Source organism: Mirounga leonina, unplaced genomic scaffold, assembly GCF_011800145.1.
Source record: "Mirounga leonina isolate KUSES-001 unplaced genomic scaffold, KU_Mleo_1.0 Mir_177, whole genome shotgun sequence".
Lineage (NCBI taxonomy): Eukaryota > Metazoa > Chordata > Mammalia > Carnivora > Phocidae > Mirounga > Mirounga leonina.
In genome coordinates this window covers 2,488,605-2,505,720 of record NW_023270459.1, presented here as the reverse complement: position 1 = coordinate 2,505,720, position 17,116 = coordinate 2,488,605, and the positions used below count along the sequence as shown (strand labels likewise).

Below are 17,116 nucleotides of genomic sequence, written 5' to 3'. Positions count from 1 at the left end.
AATATGGATGCAGCTATTACAGAGATGAGAGTAGAAAAGAACTATGAGGAAGAGAGTAAAATGTGAAATAAAATGGCTGGTTATGAAGACTGTATGCTTCTGATTATGACAATCCTGAGATTCAATCCCAGTCCTGAAAATTACCATCTCTGACCTTGAACTAATGATGTGTGCTCTATGCACAACATATTCTATATCATCAAAAATCTTGATAACAGGTTTTTTTTTTTCAGGAGTGCCATATGGATCAAGGGAAACATGTATAAAGCTTACACAAAATAAGTCCCCGAAAGCTATTACATTAAACACTTCCCAACTCATTCTTTGAGGCCAATATTAAACATAGAGTTACTGTATGATCCCATAATTCCACTCCTATACATACACCCAAGAACACTGGAAATGTATATTTGTGCAAAAATTTGCACACGATTGTTCATTGCAGCATTATTTACAATAGCCAAAAGTGAAAACAACCCAAATGCCTATAAATAGATGAATGGACAAAAAAAATGTGGTATATCCATACAATATAATTTGGCAATAAAAAATACATGCCACAACACAGATAGTCCTTGAAAACATTATGCTGAGTGAAGAAGCCAGTCACAGAAGACCACATTTCATTTATAAGAAATATCCAAAATAGGCAAGTCTATAGATACAGAGAGTAAATCAGAGTTACTTAGGGTTGGCAGGGTTAGGACAAATTGGGAGTGATTGCTGGTAGGTATAGGGTTTCTTCTTGGGGTGATAAAAATGTTCTTAGATAATGAGGACAGTCATACAGTTTGGGGGTTACAATTTTTCCACATCCTTGAAAACAGCTATTTTTCCATTTGTTAAAATTATAGCCATTCTAGTGGGTGTGAAGTGATATATCATTGTGGTTTTGATTTGCTTTTCCCCGATCATTAAAGATGTTTAGTGTCTTTTCATACAATTATTGGTCATTTGTATACCTTCTTTGGAGAAATGTCTATTCAGATCCTTTGCCCATTTAAAAATTGAGTTAGTTGCCTATTATTGAGTTGTCAGTATATTTTGGATAGACGTTCCTTAAAAGATACATGATTTGCAAATATTTTCTTTCATTTGGTGGGATGTCTTTTCACTTCTTAGAAGGTGTCCTTTGAAGCACAGAATATTTAATGATCTTGAAATGAAAATTATCTAATTCTTTTGTTGGTCATGCTCTTTTGTTTTTTTAATGCACCCCTATGTTTATTTTTTATTTATTATTTTTTTTATTCTTATGTTAATCCCCATACATTACATCATTAGTTCTAGATGAAGTGTTCCATGATTCATTGTTTGTGCATAACACCCAGTGCTCCGTGCAGAATGTGCCTCCTCAATACCCACCACCAGGCTAACCCATCCTCCCACCCCCCTCCCCTCTAGAAGCCTCAGTTTGTTTTTCAGAGTCCATCGTCTCTCATGGTTCGTCTACCCCTCCGATTTCCCCCGCTTCATGTTGGTCATGCTCTTGATGTTATATCTAAGTATCCTTTGGTAGTCTGAGACTATGATGATTTGCTCCTGTGTTTTCTTCAGAGAGTTTTACAGAAGTCTTCCTACCTTGTATTATGCTAAGTGAAATAAGTCAGAGAAAGACAAATACCATATGATCTCACCCATATGTGGAATTTAAGAAAGAAAACAGATGAACATATGGGAAGGGAGAAAAGAAAAAAAGGAGAAAGGGAAACAAGCCATAAGTAACTCAATGGTAGACAACAAACACTGTTGATGGAGGGAGGTGAGTGGGGGATGGACTAGATGGGGGATGGGTATTAAAGAGAGCACTTGTTGTGATGACCACTGGGTGCTATATGTAAGTGATGAATCACTGAATTCTACTCCAGAAATCAATATTACATTGTATGTTAACTAACAAAATTTAAGCTAAAAAAGTTATAACTCTTGAACTTAGCAGTCTGATCCATTTTGAGTTAATTTTTATAAATGATAAGAGATAAGGGCCCAACATCATTCTTTGCAGGTGGCTAGCACATTTATTTAAAAACCTGCTCAATTTTTCTCAACTGAATCATCAGTATTGATTGATCCTATAGATGTTTGGGTTTATTTCTGCACTCTCAATTCTATTCCATTGATCTATGTTCCCATCCATGTACCAATATAATAGTGTGTGATTGTCCTTATAGTAACTTTAAAATAGAGAAGTAGGAGTCCTCCTACTTTGTTTTCCTTTTTCAAGGTTGTTTTGATTCTTCTGGATCCCTTGCAATTGCGTATGAATTTTAGAATCAGCTTGTCAGTTTTTACAAATAAGTCATCTGGGATTCTGATGGAATTATTTTGAATCTATAGATCAAACTTGGGGAGTACTACCATCTTAACAATATTAAGTCTTCCTATCTATAAACTTGGGATGTTTTTCCATTTGCTTAAGTCTTTTAAAATTTATTTAACCAGATGTTTTGTAGTTTTCTAAGTTTTATACTTTTTTGTTAAATTTATTCCTAAGTAGGGGCGGGTGGGTCAGTTGGTTAAGGGTCTGCCTTTGGCTCAGGTCATGATCCCAGAGGGTCCTGGGATCGAGCCCCGGGATCCCTGCTCAGCAGGAGGTCTGCTTCTCCCTCTCCCTGTGCCCCTCCCCATGCCTTTGTGCTCTCTCCCTCAAGTAAATAAAATCTTTAAATAAATAAATAAATTTATTCCTAAATATTTTATTATTTTGATGCTGTTGTAAATGAAATTGTTTTTAATTTCACTTTCAGTTGTACATTGCAAGTGTATATAAATACAACTGATTTTTTCTACAATAGAGCGACTCAATATTTGTATATATTGTGAAATGATCACAATAAGTCTAGTTAACATCTATCACTACACAGTTACAAATTTTTTTCTTGTGATAAGAATTTTTTTTTTTAAAGATTTTATTTATTTATTTACTTGAGAGAGAGAGAGAGAGAAACAGCATGAAAGGGGATAGGGTCAGAGGGAGAAGCAGGCTCTCCGCCGAGCCGGGAGCCCGATGTGGGACTCGATCCCAGGACTCCGGGATCATGACTCGAGCCGAAGGCAGTCGCCTAACCAACTGAGCCACCCAGGCGCCCGTGATAAGAATTTTTAAGATCTATCCTCTCAGCAACTTTCAAATATACAAAACAATAGTACTAATTATTGTCACCATACTGTATATCACATCTTTAGAACTTACTTATAACTAGACCTTTGACCACCTTCACCCATTTCACCCACCCACACCCCTCACCTCTGGCAACCACCAATCTGTTCTCTGTACCTATGAATTTGGGTTTTGTTTTGTTCTAGATTCTGTGAGATCATACAGTATTTATCTTTCTTTGTCTGGTTGATTTCACTTAGCATAATGCCCTCAAGATCCAAACATGCTGTCACAAATGGCAAGATTTCCTTCTTTTTGTGGCAAAATAATATTCCACTTTCTAAATATATCATATTTTCTTTTTCCATTCATCCATTAATGAACACTTAGGTTGCTTCCACGTCTTGGCTATTGTAAATAGTGCTGCAATGAACATGGCGTGCATACACCTTTTTGAGTTAGTGTTTTCATTTCCTTTGGATAAATACCCAGAAGTGGAATTGCTGTATCATTTGGTAGTTCTACTTTTAATTATTTGAAGAAAGTCTATACTGTTTTCCATAATGGTTAACCAATTTACATTTCCACCAATAGTGCATAAAATATCCCTTTTCTCCACTTCCTTGCCAATGCTTATTTCTTGTCTTTTTGATAATAGTCATCCTATCAGGTATGAGGGGATATCTCATTGTGGTTTTGATTTGCATTTCCTTGATATGCTGAGCACATTTTCATGCCGTTATTGATCATTTGTATGTCTTTGGAAAAATGTCTATTCGGGTCCTCTGCCCGTTTTTTAATTGAAATTTTTTGTTTGTTTTTCTGTTGAGTTGCATGGCTTCTTTATATATTTTGGATATTAATCCCTTATCAGATATAAAGTTTGCAAATATTTTCTTCCATTCAGTAGGTTACCTCTTTATTTTGTTGATGGTTTCCTTTGCTGTGCTTTTTCATTTGATTTAGTCTACTTGTTGTTTTTGCTTTTGGTGTCAAATCCAAAAACTCATCACCAAGACTAATATCAAAGAGGTAACAGCTCTGCTTATTTCTAGGAGTTTTATAGTTTCAGGTTTTACATTCAAGTCTTTAATCCATTTTGAGTTAATTTTTAGGCATGACATAAGAGAGTGGTCCAGTTTAATTTTTTGCATGTTACTGTCCAGTTTTCCAACACCAAAAATTACCATATGATGCAGCAATTTGTATATTTTGTATATATACAAAAGAATTGAGAACAAGCTCTCAAAGAGATATTTGTACTCCCATGTTCATAACAGCATTATCCACAATAGCCAAAAGGTGGAGGCAACCCACGTGTCCATTGATGGATGAACGGTGTCACAAAATTTACATAGAATATTATTCAGCCTTAATAAGGAAGAAAGTTCTTCAGTATGCTACAATATGGATGGACCTCAAGGACATTATGCTAAGTGACATGATCCAGTCACAAAAAGACAAATGCTGTATGATTCCACTTATATGAGGTACCTAGAGTAGTCCAATTCATAGAGACAGAAAGTAGATGGTGGATGCTGGAAGATGGGGAGCAGGAGGAATAGAATTTTTATTTAATGAACATAGAGTTTTAGTTTTGTAAGATGAAAAGAGTTATGGAGATTGGTTGTACAACAATGTGAATGTATTTAACACTACTGAACTGTACACTTAAAGATAGTTAAGATGACAAATATTATGTATATTTTATAACAATTTTAAAAACTCTGTACCTGAATGTAGCAGTTTTGTTCATAATAACTCAAATCTGGAAACAATCCAGATATCCTCCAATGATAAATGATTACAGTGTGGTATAGCCATACCATGGAATATTACTCATCAATAATATGAAATGATCTATTGATTCACACAACAACCTGTATGAATATATAGAGAATTATGCTGAGTGAAAAAAAAATCATAAAAGATTATCTACTGCATGATTCCATTTTACATATAACATTCTTTATTTATTTATTTATTTTTAAGATTTTATTTATTTGACAGAGAGAGACACAGCGAGAGAGGGAACACAAGCAGGGGGAGTGGGAGAGGGAGAAGCAGGCTTCCCGCTGAGCAGGGAGCCTGATGTGGGGCTCGATCCTAGGACCCTGGGATCATGACCTGAGCCAAAGGCAGATGCCAACGACTGAGCCACCCAGGTGCCCCTATATATAACATTCTTTAAATGACAAAATGTAGAAATGGAGACCAGAATAGTGGTTACCAGAGATTAAGGAGGGGATGAAGTTGAGAGGGAAATGAGTATGACTAGGAAAACATGAAGGATCCTTATGGTAATGGGCATGTTTTGTATCTTGACTATATCAAGGTCATATACTTAGACCTTGTGATATTATACTATAATTTTGCAAGATGTTACCATTGAGAGAAACTGCATTAAGTATACACAAGATTTCTGTATTGTTCTTTTTTTTTTGAGAGAGAGCACAAGGGGGGGTGGGTGCCAAGGGAGAAGGAGAGACTCTCAAGCAGACTCTGCACTGAGTGCAGAACCCGACAAGGCACTATAGTCTTAACTGGTCAGTCTGGAGTTTTCTGGTCAGCACCAATGAGGTAATCTGCTACATAAGGCAAAGGAAGATGAGGTAATCCTTTCTTTCATTATCCTTTCCTCTATCATTCTATAAATGCCTTCCATTTTGCACAGCTCCTTTGAGCTCCTATTTACTTGTCAGGTGGGATGCTGCCCAATTCATGAATTGTTCTTTGAAAATTAGTAATGGGAAACCTAACTAAAATGGATTCAGGAGGTTTGGGCAGGGACACTCTTGTCCTAGCATTGGTAGTCAATTGCAGACCCAGCAGGAAGAGATTGACTTGACCTTGCATGTGGAAACTACTATTCCAGTCAAAGAACAGACTTTCCTTATCCCCAGGGCAACAGCTCAGCCAATGAGAAGCCACCATACTTTGAACTCCCAGTTTACTCCAGTGGACTTTTTTAACAGCCTTCCCAACTTAACTCTTTTGTCCTTAAAAAAAAAAGCTCACCACCTCTCCTTTGTTTCCTGGACTTGCCTAAGGGTTTTGCCTTGGCTTTGATTGTCTTTTATTCCTAAATAAACCTATCTTTTGCTGATAAAATATTCAGTAAAGTCAATCAAATCTTCAAATTGACTCAGTTGAATTTTGTGTTGCTTTTTTTTTTAAACAGGGTCTGAAATGCCCAGTGTTTATCACCCACTTGGTTGAGATCTCAGCCACCATAAAAATGCCTACCCAGGAAATCAACCTCTGAGTACCCCTAGTAAGGCCAAGTCCCATGCCCAGACTTGGTGGAGTACAAAGTCCCTTCCACCAGATTCCTGGTGTTTTCATCTCCAGACCACAGTTTTCAGATAGCTCTGCAACTTCCCACATCAAGTTCTTCAGGGACTTGGAGTTCTTTCCTGCATCAATCACACACTCAGGCCGGTGGGCCACACCTGGGAGCCCTCGATCGGATTCTAGACCGAAATTCCTGAAGCGCGGGGACAGGAATTCAGATCCCGCCCGGGCGGCGCCATTTTTTCCGCGCAGTCTGGCTCCAGACTACATTTCCCAGAGGTCCCGCGGCCCTAGTCAACTTACTGCGACAGTTTTGAGTTTGGTCCCACGCGAGCTGGACTTCGACCTGACCGCCGAGAGTCGGGGGAGACTGTGGTAGGCGTGGCTCAGCTCGGCTTGTTTGGAGCTAACCGTGGAGTGGCTCGAGGTGAGGCAACGTGAGCCTCAAGCGGGCTGAGGGGTAGAGGTTGTGGACGCGGGTGGGTGTGAGTGTGTGACGGTGTGCGGCGCCTGTGATCTTGCGTTTGACAATCATGTCCCCGTGGCGGGTGTATGATTGTGACGTTGTGTGACTGTGTGTGTGTGTAGGTGCGGGGAGCCCGTGTCTCTGCTGTATGACTGTGTGTATCCCTGGTGTGCTTCATCTCCGAGAAACCGTGTGTGCTAGTGGGTGGTGCCTATGACAGTACAGATGTCGTGTGTGTATGCGAGGTGAGTGTGCGATTGTTACCGTGACCGTGGCATTGCGTGTATGGTCATGGAGTGCCTCCGACTGCCATTGTGACTCCAATACTCTGTCCCAGGAGACCCCTATAACTCAGGACCCATCTGGCCAGTCCTTCCCTGAGACAGCCTCTTCTGACCTCCCTCCTCTCTTGATGGGAGGAGTGGGACTGAGACAGGGCTTGGGCACCGTTTTTGCCGGAAAATTTTAACAAGTACTCTTAGCGGCAGCCAGTTCTGGCCTGAGGTTGGGCAGCCTAGTCTGTATTGTCTTGGACCATATCAACTTGATTCTTGCTTTAGATCAGGAGAAGTGGGGATGCCTGGGTGGCTCAGCCCATTAAGCGTCTGCCTTCGGCTCAGGTCACGATCCTAGACTCCTAGGATAGAGCCCCACATCGGGCTCCCTGCTCTGCGGGAAGCCTGCTTCTCCCTCTGTCTGCCACTCCCCCTGCTTGTGCTGTCTCTCTTTCTCTCTCTGACAAATAAATAAATAAAATCTTAAAAAAAAAAAAAAAGATCAGGAGAAGTGAAAATATGAAGTAGGTTATGATGGTGCTTGCAAGTAAGATGATGATGATCAGTATTCAAGTGATCTAGAGCAGTAATTATTAAGCTTAGAGCAGTTTCAAGGGTATGAAAATCCCCTTCAAACTGTAAAGTACAACTTCTGCAGCTACTTGATTTTTTATTTATTTTTTTAAAAGATTTTATTTATTTGACAGAGCACAAGCAGAGGGAGAGAGAGGGAGAAGCAGGTTCCCTACTGAGCAAGGAGCCCGATATGGGACTCGATCCCAGGACCCTGAGATCATGACCTGGGCCGAAGGCAGCCGCTTAACCGATTGAGCCACCCAGGCGTCCCTGCAGCTACTTGATTTTGTGCTTCATCCCCCAACCCCAATACTTTCCTGAGAATCACAAGGGGGGGGGGACATGACCCTCATGCTAAAATAATAATAATAAAAACATTTTTTTTAAAGATTTTATTTATTTATTTGACAGACAGAGACACAGCGACAGAGGGAACACAAGCAGAGGGAGTGGGGGAGGGAGAAGCAGGCTTCCTGCGCAGCAGGGAGCCCGAGGCTCGATCCCAGGACGCTGGGATCATGACCTGAGCCGAAGGCAGACACTTAACGACTGAGCCACCCAATCGCCCCGTAATAAAAACATTTTTTACAGTGAAAGACCAGGCCTAAAATCAAAGTCTTGGGATGACCTTTAAGGTGATAATATCCAAAAACAACAGTGGGGATATGGTCAAGTTAATCCAGGCCATATCCATGTAATAGAATTTTTTACAACTAATACATATTGTTTTCAGAGTTTGTGTAATTTTTTTAATGTTCTGAAACATGTTGGTGGTATTTGCTTCAGTCACATTGATTTTCTTAATGGCCCATATTCCTGTCACAGGCATGTGTTTACAGCCTATTCATAATTTTCTTACCATATAGGATGCTCCTACCCTATCTCTGGTTAATTTTTTTTTTCACGAAATAAAAATGACTTTATAGCCTGTTTTTCTGATGACAGTATTACAGACTTAATGAAAAACAATCAGGAACTTGAGATTATAAAGAATCAGATTTAAATTACCTATAATTTCATCATCCAGAAGTACTCATTATTTTCAAGAATGTATTTCCACATTTTTACTTGCATGGTTTTATAGTTTAATATGGTGAGATTACAATATACTTACCTTCTGTTACTTGCCTGCCCCTCTCAATAATGCAAAAAAAAAAAGAGACATTTTCCTTTTTGTGGATAAGCACTATCATAACTAATAATTGTGAATTGTGATCATAATGTATTTTATGGGATACTAACCCTTTATCAGATATGTCATTTGCAAATATCTTCTCCCATTCCCTGGGTTGCCTTTTAGTTTTGTTGATTGTTTCCCTCGCTGTGCAGAAGCTTTTTATTTTGATGTAGTCCCAATAGTTTATTTTTGCTTTTATTTCTCCTGCCTCAAGAGACCTGTCTGGAGGGTGCCTGGGTGGCTCAGATGGTTAAGCGTCTGCCTTCGGCTCAGGTCATGATCCCAGGGTCCTGGGATCGGGTCCCACATCGGGCTCCCTGCTCCTTGGGAGCCTGCTTCTCCCTCTGCCTCTCTCTCTCTCTGTCTCTCATGAATAAATAAATAAAATCTTAAAAAAAAAAAAGAGAGACCTGTCTGGAAAGATGTTATTATAGCTGATGTCAGAGAAATTACTGCCTGTGGTCTCTCCTAGGATTTTTATGGTTTTAGATCTCAAATTTAGGTCTTTAATTCATTTTGAGTTTGTTTTTATGTAGTAAGAAAGTGGTCCAGTTTCATTCTTTTGCATGTAGCTGTTGAGTTTTCCCAACACCATTTGTTGTAGAGACTGTCTTTTCCCCATTGTATATTCTCTCCTCTTTTGTCAAAGATTAATTTAACAAATTTTAGGAGTGTTTGTTCTAGTTCTGGGAAGAATACTGTTGGTATTTTGATAGGGATTGCATTAAATCTATAGATTGCTTTGGGTGGTATAGACATTTTAACAATATTTGTTCTCCCAACCCATGATATACCGTTGTTCTTGAATGTCATAGACTCTGATGTGTCCTCACAAAAGGGGAAAAATGAAACATATAGGGAGAGCTGGTCTTTTAAATCTGGAAGTCACTTTAGCTGGAGAGGGAAGGGCTTGCAACAAAGAAGGAATTGTAGCAACAGTAACCTGCTTCTTTGTCTGCATCTCTCCGATCAGAAGCAACAATCTGCAATCAGAGCAGAGATCCCCCAAATCGGGAGGACAGGGTCCTTTTCTCTCACCCTGGCTCCTGGAAGCTATGTGCCAGCAGCTGCAGGAACACATGCACAGGTGCCTGCCACTTGGCTGGGGATGGCCATTGGATATTACTACTTGGCTAAGAGCTGAAATTGACCAAAAGTGACTAGAATTTATTATACAAGCCTTTCTCTGCAAGCCTTCAATAGACTCCAGAGTTTTTGTTTGTTTGTTTGTTTGTTTTTAAGAGAAAGAGCGCACACCCAATTGTAGGGGTGGGGCGGTGCAGAGGGAGAGGAAGAGAATCTTAATCAGGCTCCACACCCAGCACGGAGACTGATGTCAACAGGGCTCAATCTCATGACCCTGAGATCATGACCTGAGCCAAAATCAAGAGTAGGATGCTTAATCTGCTGAGCCACCCAGGTGCCCCTGACTCCAGAGTTCTAAAAGTTACATCAGATTCTGCCAGCACAATTGTTGTCTAGATGAGGAGACAGATTGCTCGTTCTTCTACTCTGCCATCTCCCAGAATCTGAGATCTTCTATATTTCTTCATTTCAAGAGTGTTCAACAGCACGGTTATAAAAGCTTCTTTAAAGGCATTGATAATTTCAACCATCTGTGTCATTTTAGCATTTGCATCTATTGGTTGTCTTTGTCCTTACAAGTTGAAGTTTTTCTAGTTCTTTGATGAATTTTTTTTTGCTGTGTGTTTGGAAGGCCATTCATTCAAGGGGCATAACACTGGTCCTTAGTGTAGGAGACAGCCATTATGTTCTACATTCCCTCATATGTCCTTTGTGTTTATGTATGTGAGTAGATGGCATGGGCAAGGAGAGTAGGAATAGGAAGGAGAGTGAAAGTGATAGTTTTTATTTTTTTTTAATTTTTATTGTAAAATGTAACAGATGCAGGAAACTGCACAATGTAAACATATAGCTTAATGAATTATTGTAAGGCCAATACTCTTGTAGTAGTGGGAGTCATATTTAACCTGATGATTCAGAGACCCGTTAGCAAGTCTTATTTCTCACTGCCTTTTCTTTTCCTTCCTTAGTTTTGTCTTCTCTGAACTAAGCCTGTCTCCAAGGGAAGAGGGAATAAAGCTGAAGAGAGAAGAAAGAAAAGAGTAGAAATGAATAGTGCTTATAATCCTGAGTATGACTGAGGTTATTGGGGTTTTCTCTCTTTTTCCAGGATTACAATAATTTCTTTCCAGGCCATTATATTAGATTTCCTTATCCTGAAACTTTCTTTCACACTGAGCCCCATCCAGGAGCCTGGTTCCAAGCTTCTCCCTTCCAACAGTGATGGGACGCATAGTCCAGAGCCTTGCTCCATACCATTCTCTTCTTTTCACATCTTTACATACTCATTCAATGAATCAATCGGCAAACCTTGTGCTCAATCTTTTAATAGGAGCACTTCCCTCAAGGAACCAGGAAGTCATCCCTCATCAGATTTGGGGTTTAGTGAAGTAGAGATATATGAATTTCATAAGTAATATATAACTTTGTTTTTTCAGCAAGCAGTGATGTTCAGGGATGTGGCTGTAGACTTCTCACAGGAGGAGTGGGAATTTCTGGACTTGAAGCAGAGGAACTTGTACAGAGATGTGATGTTGGAGAACTACAGCCACTTGGTTTCATTGGGTAAGGATGCTCTCCCCCCCCCCCCCCCAGTAATTAAGATTCCACTTTATATACAGACCTGTGTATAGACAACTTTTGTATATGCATATAGGATAGTTTTTTTGAATTTACACAACAGTACATAAAAGTAGTTGATACTGAAAAAAACTCTTCTACCTAGAATGCCTCCATCCTCTGCTATAAATTTTCTGGATGCCATTCTGACTTTCTGCTTCTGAACAGAGCAATTTGAACTTTGTAGAATTGGAAATGGGCAGTCCTTTTGTACTGTGGCTAAAGCTTCATCTTCCCCACTCTTTAGACAATCTTGACATATTTCTCTGAGTTTTCCACTTCTTTACCAAGGAATTGGGTCTGAAGTTTGGATATCCTTGGCATAACTAAGTCCTATTTCCATTTTTGTTGTTGTCAACAGGACTCTCTCTTCCTAAACCAACTTTGATTTCCTTTTTGGAACAAGATAATGAGCCTTGGATTGTTGAGAAAGAGTCACCAAAAAGCCTATACCCAGGTAGGTGAGGGAAACTTAGAGAGGGGGAAGCTGCTGCAGGAATAGACCACCTGCTCAGTGAGATGATAGCCCTTAGGCAAGACTGTCCAGAATGTTCTTCAAAGAGGGAGGTGTCCTCTTTTTTTCCCCAGTGACAAGTGTTCTGGCTATAATTAAGATCCAGTTATTTCCCTGTTCCTCTTTCTCTTTTGGTCTTGTATAGTTTCTCCATCTTCTGATGTATGTATTCTTTTCTCTAAATATTACTCATATTATTTTAGCTCCTTTCCAGTAATCTGCCCCCATTTCTTTACTAGTTTCTCTCTCTTCTTTGAAAAGATTTTACTTATTCAAGAAAGAAACAGAAAGAGCATGAGCAGGGGGAGGAGCAGAGAGAGAGGGAGAGGGACAAAGCAGACTCTTCACTGAGCCAGGAGCCCAATGTGGGGTTCAATCCCAGGACCCTGAGGTCATGACCTGAGCTGAAGTCAGATGCTTAACTGACTAAGCTACCCAGGTGCCCCTACTAGTTTCTCTTTGATTCAGTGTTTTATTTATTCATTTTTTAATTTCTCAGATTATAGAATATGTTCATTTTTATTGTGGTAGAAAAAAACAACATACATAACAATTTGCCATCTTAACCATTTTTAAGTGTTCAGTATAGAATTAATTATGCATATAAGAGCTATAGAATTTTTTCATCTTGCAAAATTGAAACTCTATATTCATTAACAATCACTCCCTTTCCCCTCCTCATCACCTGGCAACCATTTTACTTTCTGTTTCTAAGAGTTTGACTGCTTTAGATATCTCATATAAGTGGAATCATGCACTATTTGTCTTTTTGTGACTGGGTTATTTCACTTCACATAATGTCCTCAAGGTTCATCCATGTGAAGGTTGTAGCATATGACAGGTTTCCTTTTTAAGGCCAAATAATATTCAATTGTATGTATATACCATATTTTCTTTATCCATTCTATTGTCAGGACATTAGGTTGCTTCTACTTCTTGGCTATTGTGAATAATGCTGCAATGAACATGGGTGTGCAAATATCTCTTCAAAATCCTGTTTTCAGTTCTTTTGGATATATACCCAGAAGTGGAATTGCTGGATCATATGGCACCTCTATTTTAATATTTTGAGGAACCTCTATATTGTTTTCCATAGTGGCTGCACCATTTAACATTCCCACCCACAGTGCATGAGGGTTTCAATTTCTCTACATCCTTGTCAACACTCTTTATTTTCTGTTCTTTTTTTGATAGTGGTCATCCTAATGAGTATGAGGTTGATATCTTGTTATGGTTTTGTTTTGCATTTCCCTGATGATTAGTGATACCTTTTCATGTGCTTGTTAGCCATTTGTATTTCTTTTTTGGAGAAATGTCTATTCAAGTCCTTTGCCCACTTTTAAATCAGGTTGGGTTTTTTTTTTTAATTGTTGTTGAGTTGTAGGGATTCTTTGTGTATTCTGGATATTGACTCCTTACCAGGTATATGGTTAGTAAATATTTTTCCCATCCCATAGATTGCCTTTTCACTCTCTGGACTGTTTCCTTTGTTGTGATATTTTTAAGTTTGAGGTAGTCCAATCTTTGTGTTTTTACTTTTGGTGTCATATCCAGGAAATCATTGCCAAATGGAATGTCATGAAGCCTTCCCCCTATGCTTTCTTCTAGGAGTTTTAAGTTTCAGGTTTTATCTTTAGGACTTTAGTCCATTCTTAGTTCATTTTTGTGTATGGTATAAGGTAAGGATCCAACTTCATTCTTTTGCATGTGGATATCCAGTTTTCCCAGCACCATTTGTTGAAGAGACTGTCCTTTCCCTGTTGGGTAGCTGTGACATCCTTGTTGAAAATCATTTGATGATATATAACTCATTTATTTATTTTTGCTAGCCTACTTATCTTTTTAAGTTTTTATTTAAATTCCAGTTAGTTGGGAGGGAGGCAAGATGGTGGTAGAGTAGGGGACCTCATTTCATCTGGTCCCTTGAATTTAGCTAGATAACTATCAAAGCATTCTGAACACCCATGAATTCAGCCTGAGATATAAATTCCAGTTAGTTAACATACAGTGTAATGTTAGTTTGAGATGTACAATTTAGTGACTCAACACTTCCATACAATACCCAGTGTTCATCACAACAAATGTACCTTTTAGTCCCCATCACCTATTTAACCCACTCCTCCACCCGCCTCCCCTCTGGTAACCATCAGTTTGTTCTCTATAATTAGGAGTTGGAGTGGCTAAAACTAACAACACAAGAAACAACAGGTGTTGGTGAGGATATGGAAAAAGGGGAAGCTTCTTGCACTGTCAGTGGCAATGCAAACTGGTACAGCCACTCTGGAAAACAGTATGGAGGCTCCTCAAAAAGTTAAAAATAGAACTACCATATGATCCAGCAATTGTACTCCTGGGTATTTACAAAAATACTAATTCTAAGGGATACATGCACCCTGATATTTATAGCAGTATTATCTACAACAGCCAAATTATGGAAAGAGCCCAAATGTCCATCAACTGACGAATGGTTAAAGATGTGGTATATATAAACAGTGGAGTATTACTCAGCCATAAAAAGGATGAAATCTAGCCTACTTATTTTTGAAGTTAAAGTGCCAAAAATTTGGGGGTGCCTGGGTGGCTCAGATGGTTAAGCGTCTGCCTTCGGCTCAGGTCATGGGATCGAGCCCCACATCAGGCTCCTGGCTCAGTGGGGAGCCTGCTTCTCCCTCTCCCTCTGCCTCTCCCCCTGCTCATGCTCTCTCTCTCTGTATCTCTGTGTCTCAAATGAATAAATAAAATCTTTAAAAAAAAAAAGTGCCAAAAATTTGTCAGATGCAGAGAAAGCCATTTAAAGAATTAGATTAAGAAGTTGGAGGGTGTCCCTCTCATCTACCCCTTAAACATATCCCCTGCACAAGCCTCCTTTTCATTAGTATTTGGTTTGCTAATTTGTACGTAATACTTTACCAGATGATTAAAAAAAAGTTCCTAAGTAATTTACTGTATAATAGGGGAACCACAAATAACTTCCAAAAGGTACAGACAGAGAAATCAAAAGAAAGTGAGGCTTAAAGATGTAGCCATGGGATTTATCAAAGTGGAGCCAGTAGGTGGAATGTGGGAGTGAGGAGACTGTCAGAGAGATTGCAAATAAAGCCTCATTGTATGTGCTGAGGAAGAGGAGGTAAAGAAGAACTTAGATATGAAGGCTGAGGATTAGGAGAGTGCAGGGCCAGAAAACCAAGTCCTAATTATCAAAAAGGTCAGCAGTGGCACATATCTGTGAAAACAGGAGGATAAAAAGCCACCAAAGGCTGTGACATTTGACATGTCATCTTCAAGGACCTTAAAAGTTCATTGGGCAGAAGTGAGATTACAAACGAAAGGCACCAAATAATTATTCTTCATTTGAAATGTGAGGGATAGAGAAGAAATTGTTTTTCTTTATTAAAAAAAATACATTTCTGAGATCTTAGGGGCATGTTTCAGATATTTTAGTCATAATATATTGTGAAGTTAAATGAGGCATATATTTGTTTAAATATGATATTGAAGGACATCTGGGTGGCTCAGTTGGTTAAGCGTCTACCTTTGGTTCAGGTCATGATCTCTGGGTCCTGGAATTGAGTTCCACATTGGACTCCCTGCTCAGTGGGGAGTCTGCTTCTCCCTCTACCCCTTCCCCCTGCTTATGATCTCTCATTCTCTCAAATAAATAAATAAAACTTTAAAAAATAAAAAATAAATATGATATTGAGCAGTCATTTTATAAACTTTATGCATGTAGGAAAAGAGGGAATAGAAGTGACATTTTTCTTGCTTAAAGAAAATTTGCAATTTGGTAGAAGTAAATCCTGTTGTTTTTGGAAATACTGTATAGCATTATTCTTTTTTACTTTAAAAGTTTATGAATATTGGGTTGCCTGGGTGGCTCAGTCAGTTGAATGTTGGACTCTTGATTTCAGCTCAGGTCATGATCTCAGGGTCGTGGGATCAAGCCCCACGTTGGGCTCTGCACTCAGCACAGAGTCTGCTTGAGATTCTCTCCCTCCCTGTCCCCCCCAAAATAAATAAATAAATCTTTAAAAAAGGTTTATAAATATTTAGTAAAATATAAGAAAATGCAAACTTGTAATTGTATCAGCTAGAGAAAATCACAGGATTGCACCGTGCAAACTTCACTGTATCATGGATAACTTTCCTTATTTGTAATCTGGATCACAATTTTTAGTTACTTAGTATTCTGTCATATGGATTTTTTCATGTACTTCACCAAAATCCCAATGATAAATATGGAGATTATCTTTAAAAATTTGCTATTAAAAATACAGCTTTACCACTTCACAGCTGCTAAGATGGCTATAATAAAAAAATAATAGCAATTGTTAGCAAGGATGTGGAGAAGCTAGAACCCTCATACATTGCTGGTGGGAATGTAAGGTGGGGCAGCTATTCTGTTTGACAGTTTCTCAAAAGGTTAAACATAGAGTTACCATTTTACCCAGCAATTATACTCCTAGGTATTTACACAAGAAAATCAAATGTCCCCAGAAAAACTTGTACATGACTGTTCATTGCAGCATTATTCACAATAGCCAAAAAGTAGAAACAACTCAAATGTTCATTAGCTGATGAATAGAAAAATAAAATATGGTATAGCCATACAATGTAATATTATTTGTGACTAGAAAGGAGTGAAGTACTATTATACACCACAATATAGATGACCCTTGAAAATATATGTTAAGTGAAAGAAGCCAGACAAAGAAGACTATATATTGTATGATTCCATTTATATAAAATGTCCAGAACAGGCAACTCTGTAGAGATACAACGTAGATTAGTTGTTGCCTAGGGCTGGTGAGACTGGGGGCAATGGGAAGTTACTGCTGAAGGATACAGCTTTCTTTTCGATTTTGAGATGATGAAAATGTTCTAAACTTGACTGTGGTGATGGTTGCACAACTGTGTAAATCTACTAAAAATCACTGAATTATGTTCTCTAAATGAGTGAATTGTATGGAGTGTGATTTGTATCTCAATAAAACTGTTAGAAAAGAACATGATC

General features: G+C 38.8%; 1 protein-coding gene across 1 annotated transcript in view; it reads left to right on the top strand.

Moving 5' to 3' along the window:
• Nucleotides 1–17,116, top strand: part of LOC118022884 (zinc finger protein 585A-like) — a 59,209-nt gene that overhangs the window by 2,417 nt on the left and 39,676 nt on the right. Inside the window, 2 exon segments of the mRNA XM_035023855.1 lie at nucleotides 11,411–11,537; nucleotides 11,953–12,048. Of these exon segments, the coding sequence (XP_034879746.1) occupies nucleotides 11,420–11,537; nucleotides 11,953–12,048 (214 nt within the window). The 5' untranslated portion in view covers nucleotides 11,411–11,419.